Here is a 6,307-nt window from a genome sequence, read left to right on the forward strand (position 1 = left end):
AGATAGATAGATAGATAGATAGATAGGAAAGGCGGAAAAGTGGGGGATGGATGCAGGCAGGCAGGTGTATAGATATACTGTAAATAGATGATAGATAAGAGAGAGGGAGATAGACAGACAAATGGATGCAGGCAGGCATATAGTTATAGATAGATGGATAGGTAAGAGAGATAGATGATGGAGGGAGGGAATAGATAGAGAGGTAATCCTTGATTTATGACCACAGTTGGGACTGGATGTTCCATTGCTAGGTGATGCAGTTACATGAAGCGTGCCTGATCCTACACCCATTTTTTTGCCCCAGTCATTAAGTGAGTCCAGCTTCCCTTGCTGACTTTGCATGTCAAAAGCTTCCTGGGAGGGGTCGCAGATGCTGATCACAGGACCCTGCGAGGTCACGAATGCTTGTTGCTTACCAAACACTTGAATTATGATCGGGGCGTCCCTGCGGACGCTGCGACTGTTGTAAGCGTAGGACCAGCCATCATTTTTTCCAGGGCGAGATCCTGTGCTTCCAAATGCCCAGAGTGAGCCCATCAGTGGAGGGAGCCACTTAACCAGGTGAGCCACGGAGGATGAACACGGCTTAATTTAGTCTCTACTTCTCTGCAGGGTTTTCTTCCAGATCCGACGATGAACCGCCTCCTTCCAGGGGCCGTGGGGGCCGCCGACAACGCACAGAAACGCGGTCGCCAGACCCCAATGGAGTTTTCCAACATGATGGCTCTGATGGGGGCCGGCCGGGTCCAACTAGGAGCCACGGGACCCCTCTCTCTGCACCACGCACACTTCCAAGCCCCCCCGGCCCATGGCTCTGCCTTGCAATACATGCCGTTCCCGGCCGCCGCTGCCACCGCCGCCACCTCCTCCGCCAGCCTTCTCCACCCGGGACTGGGCCACGCCGGCTACGCCGCCGCCCCTTTGCATCTGGGCCACCCTCAGCGCGTGGACGAGGACGAGGAGGAAGACGAGATGGACGACTTGTCTCAGGGCTACGCCAGCTCGGAGCGGGACTTTTCCTTGCTCGACGACGACCCCATGATGCCAGCCAACTCCGACTCCAGCGAGGAAGGGGAAGAGGAGGGAGAAGACTGAACTGACGTCTCGGAGGGCAGACGGGCGGATTCCGACAGGGGCCAGCTCCTCTCCGGGGGGGCTAGCCGTCCTCATGACATTGAATTTGAAAGGCCAGAGACTCGGGGGGGCCCGTTGGGGCCCCCCTCGGCAGACAGGTTCCCTTCGTCCCCCGTTGGCTGCTGGGAGGACAAAGCAGGGTCCTTCAAACCCAGCAAGGGTCGGATGGGGGAAATAACGACTTGCCTCCAAGGGTGCTCGTGCGGGGCTTATTTTTTGAAAGAAAAAAAAAAGGAAAAAAAAATTTAAAAGGTGGCTGTCGGTCGGGTGAGCAGATCTGCCCCTCTTCCTGCAGCACTTGGAACTGTCACCCGAGAACTGTCTCCCTGGCTGCAGTCCCGAGGCAGCAAAGACCACCCAGTCCTCCTCCTCCTCCCCATTAAGCTAAGATGACCTGGATCTAGGTAGCAGCTCCTTCCCTTTCCTTTGGGTCTCCCCACAGCCGGCTCCGTTCGCCACCGCCACCGCCACCATCGCCCCGGTTCACGTGCTGTAATATAAGTGCAAAAGGAGGGTGGTGAGGACGCCTTTTCCTTTCCCTCCATGCCCCTGTCTCCGTGTGGGTGGGGTTTATATTTATAAATATGTAATATGTCTTGTGTAATATGGCCGAGGCTGTGGGGAAGAAAAAATGAATTTGTGAGGGGGTTTAAAAATGTCACGAGGGCGGGTGGTTGTTCGGGTGGCAGGGGGCCGAGGGAGGAGAGACAATAGAGCTTCCTGTAGCTGGATTCTCCTTTTTTTTTTTCTTTTGTTTTTTTTTTTTAATAAAAGGAACAAAATGCACAAAACGTGAGCCCTCCCTCGCCCACCCTGTTCTTTTGCGGTGCTGTTATACACGAGTTGCGTAAATCAAACAAAAATCACCTCAAAGAGCTGGGGGTCCGTTTGGGCTTCTTTCCCTCTAGGACAGTGTTGGCGAACCTTTTAGAGACCGAGTGCCCAAAAAATGGCCCCGCCTGCCCTCGCTCCGCCTTGTCCCACCCACCCCGCCCCATCCCGGCCCTACCCGCCCACAGGGCCACCCACTGCCTCCACAGATTGCCATGGCGGCCCAGCAGTGCCATGGCGGCTCTGCCCGCGCCCCGCAGCATCATCTGCGCGTGATGGGGCACGAGGGCAGAGTCTTGTAAAAAAAACAAGAAAAAAGTGAAGGAAATGATTGGTCCATTAGTGGGGGAAAGTGGCAAGAAGGTGACAAGCAACAGGGAGAAAGCAGAACTATTTAATTCATTTTTTTGCATCTGTCTTTACACAAAGGGAAAAAAAACAGTCCAACTTATCAAAAACAGTACCATAAAAAAAATAGATTAGAAACACAAGTTAAGATAGGCAAGAAAATGGTAAGTGAGCAGCTATCCAGCCTAGACGAGTTCAAATCACCAGGACCAAATGGATTACACCCCAAGGTTCTCAAGGAACTGGCAGATGTGATCTCAGAACCACTGAACTATATTTTTCAAAGATCCTGGAGCACTGGGGAACTACCAGAGGACAGGAAAAGAGCTGATGTAGTTCCCATCTTCAAAACAAAAAGGGGAAAAAATAGATCCAGGAACTACAGATCTATCAGTCTGACCTCAATACCTGGGAAGATTCTGGAAAAGATAATCAAACAAGAAACAGCGAACACCTAGAGGCAAACAAAGTCATTACTAAAAGCCAACATGGGTTTGTCAAAAACAGATCATGCATTCTTTGACCAAGTGACAAAATTAGTGGACCAGAGGAATGCTGTGGATATAATTTTCTTGGACTTCAGTAAGGCATTTGATAAAGTTCGTATAGGGCAGTGTTTCTCAACCTTGACAATTTTAAGGCATGTGGACTTCAACTCCCAGAATTCCACAGCCAGCAATGCTGGCTGTGGAATTCTGGGAGTTGAAGTCCACATGCCTTAAAATTGTCAAGGTTGAGAAACACTGGTATAGGGTTTCCTGCCTGAGCAGGGGGTTGGACTAGATGACCTCCAAGGTCCCTTCCAACTTTATTATATATTATTAAATGCAAGAGTGAAACCTTTCTAGCAGATGAACTTAAAACATTCCCTCCTGCTAACTTTGGGCTGTTCTTAAGAGTACACAGAGAGAAAGGGGAAAAGAAAAAAACAACACATTTCTCTTCACTCTGTTGGCCAGACAAACAGAGTGAGGGTATTTTCTTTTGGTCGCTTAATTTAAGCAGAATTTCTAGCAGAATTTTAAAATTCTTATCTCTTTGGATTTGAAACAGTTAACAGTCACATTTACCTCACACACAAAGACTTTGACAAACATATACACACAAAGACAAGGAAGAGTACAGAAAAGGGAATCGGAAGTCTTAATTTTACACATCCTAGTCATTCCCACCATAAATTTCAATTAAGTTAGGGAAGGCTCCAATCTTAAACATACCACGTGGTTGAGATAGAGAGAGAGTCACTATTTCTTATTTTCCCTTTAAGTACCTTTATTTAGCCAAATTGGTTTCCCAGCAAAGCCCATTCTTCACAAATTTGTCTCGCTTTTTCTTTTTCATACCATCCAGGACAGGCACTCGCCTCTCGTCCCACACCTCGAGCAAATCTCCAATAGGTGACCTAATTTCAACCCTCGAACTGCAGCTACCCATGTTCCCCTTCCAATGTGGGGTCCAATCTGCCTCAAGTCAGGTTTCTCCTAGCAGCACTTCCCAGCCACTCTTAGCGACAACAACCCTGCCGCTCCGCCTGTCAGTTTTTGGGCACTAAAAAATTGCCCAGGAAGACTCCGGTTCCTTACACGGAGTAAGGGCACTTCCAGTTTAGGGAACTCCCTGCCGTCACTTTGCGGACCTCAAAAATAAATTATTCGAGGAGGACCTGCCGCACAGGTACTCGGCCCCCGTTTACACCCCGCCTGCAGTTTTCAGACTTAGAAGTCTGGGAGGACCTGTGCTTTGTGCACTAGTAGGGGCCCCTCCTATAGATGGGCTTTGCTTACAGGGCCTTACCAGTTGGTTGCCCAAATCCAATTCTCTCATTCACTCATTCCATTCCATTTTCACATGGCCTCTCCCTTTTCCCTAACAAAAGGTCCTACACTCTGGCCAAACCCCCATGCTTTCCAGGGTCTGCCAATTAAATAGATCCTTTCTGCGGCTAGGAAAGACCAGAAGGAGCAAAATCCAACTGTGATTGGAAAAAAAGGGTCTTCTCACTCACACACACAGACATACACACATTTCCTTTGTTCCCCTGGTCTTTAAACTTAAAATTTAGAGGTACTCACCTTCACCTTCTTTCCAAAGCAGCCCTTGAGCTCAAAACCCAAAACTCCCTTTACTACCCTCGCTCCACATGGGTAGGGCCTGGGAAACCCATCCACAGACACAAGGGGTCTGCTGCCGGCAAGATGGGGCTTACCAGTCTCAGTCCATTGGAGAGTTTAGCTTGGAGTCCCATCTGGGGTGCCAAATTGTTGAAAGAAAAGTCTTCATCCTGGTTCATCCAAGCCGGGGATAAATAAACAACATGGCGACTGCTTTGGGAAGAAGGTTATAGTTTATTGAAGAGGCAGAAAGATGGTTCTTGCAGGAAAGACCAGAGAAAAGAAGAGAAGGGCTGAGCACATGGGTAGTAGGTTTTTATACTCTCTCTAGCCTTTTGTTTGAAATAGTTTCCTGTTCCTGTGGCATGAACTTTGAGGCTATTTCCTGTGTCACGTATTCTGACCTGAGTTTAGGTGTGCCTCTCTGGTATTCTTTATGGTGATGGGTTAGTCCTATTATCATATCCTGCTTCCTTAGTGATGGGCTAATGGCTCCTAGAATTTGAGTGGGGTATGCAGATTTTAGGTCTTTGTCTTCTTGATCTCCTAGCTGGGGCCTTTCTGGTGGTTTACATCTGCATTTGTATAGAGCTGGCTCCTGCTTGGGACAGAGAGACTTGTGGGCAGGGTTGGTTTCTGCTTTTAAAAATCCTTTTGAGGAAATATATTTTTCTGCCCTTTTTAATATTTCCTTCTCTGGGGCTGGCTTCCCACACCTGTGTTCATAAGGTCATGATTTGGGCCTTTGGCAACCGGCATGCATTTACAAGGGCCACTGAATCCTACAATCACATGGTCACCATTTGTGACCCTCACAGCTAGTTTCTGTTAGAAGAATAACTGGGTTTCCACAAACCCTGGAGTGTGTGTTTGTGTGTGAAGCAAGAACAAATCAAAAGAAAAAAAATAAAATCCAGACACACTGTGAAAAAGGAGATTTTATCCTCAAGAATAAAAGCTCTGTTCTAGAGGGTAGGCTATGGAGAAAATGGGGTGCAGGGACTTGGTTTTAATAGGGGGACTGGTCCTTTGTGTGAACTTGGGGTGTAGTTCCTTCCTGTGCAGTTTGGGATGCTAATAATAATAATAATAATAATAATAATAATAATAATAATAATAATAATAATAATAATAATAATAATAATAATAATAATAATAATAATATTGATAAAGTTGGAAGGGACCTCGGAGGTCATCTAGTCCAACCCCCTGCTCAGGCAGGTAACCCTATACCATTTCGGACAAATGGCTGTCCAGTTTCTTCTTAAAAACTTCCAGTGATGGAGCATTCACCACTTCTGGAGGCAGGTTGTTCCACTGGTTAATTGTTCTAACTGTCAGGAAGTTTCTCCTTAGTTCTAGGTTGCTTCTCTCCTTGATTAGTTTCCATCCGTTGCTTCTTGTCCTGCCTTCAGGCGCTTTGGAGAATAGCTTGACTCCCTCTTCTTTGTGGCAGCCCCAGAGATATTGGAACACTGCTATCATGTCCCCCCTCGTCCTTCTCTTCGTTAAACTTGCTGTCAGACATGCAGACTCCATCTCTGGTGTCTCTCCCCCAACCCCGGAGGGAATTCCTGCCTCTCCTTAGAACCAGTGAGGTGCCAAAAAAGGGGAAGGGGGAGGCAGATCAGAGGGCTTTTAACTTCTAACATTTCCCATAAAGAAAGTAGATAAGAAACCCAGAATTGGACTTCCGGTGGGACGGCGCGCCGATGGCGGCTCTTTTCGGAGCCGTCCGCTTGGGAAGGCGTCAGAGCCAGCATGAACAGCGGTCAGCAGCTGTTCAGCGGCTTGGAACCTTGTGCCCCGGGAGAAGGGGTCGAGGTGAGTACTCCTGGATAGGAGTAGAGTCCCAAAAGCTCTCCCTTTATCTCGGGAGAGCG

General features: G+C 48.1%; 1 protein-coding gene across 1 annotated transcript in view; it reads left to right on the forward strand.

Moving 5' to 3' along the window:
* Positions 1–1,352, forward strand: part of CHD8 (chromodomain helicase DNA binding protein 8) — a 71,822-nt gene extending 70,470 nt beyond the window's left edge. Inside the window, exon 35 of the mRNA XM_029283967.1 lies at positions 613–1,352. Coding sequence (XP_029139800.1) covers positions 613–1,095 — 483 coding nt within the window. The 3' untranslated portion in view covers positions 1,096–1,352. The remainder of the gene's footprint in view (positions 1–612) is intronic.
* Positions 1,353–6,307: the final 4,955 nt, after the last annotated feature.

Source organism: Protobothrops mucrosquamatus, unplaced genomic scaffold, assembly GCF_001527695.2.
Source record: "Protobothrops mucrosquamatus isolate PMUCROS unplaced genomic scaffold, P.Mucros_1.0 scaffold_98, whole genome shotgun sequence".
NCBI lineage: Eukaryota > Metazoa > Chordata > Lepidosauria > Squamata > Viperidae > Protobothrops > Protobothrops mucrosquamatus.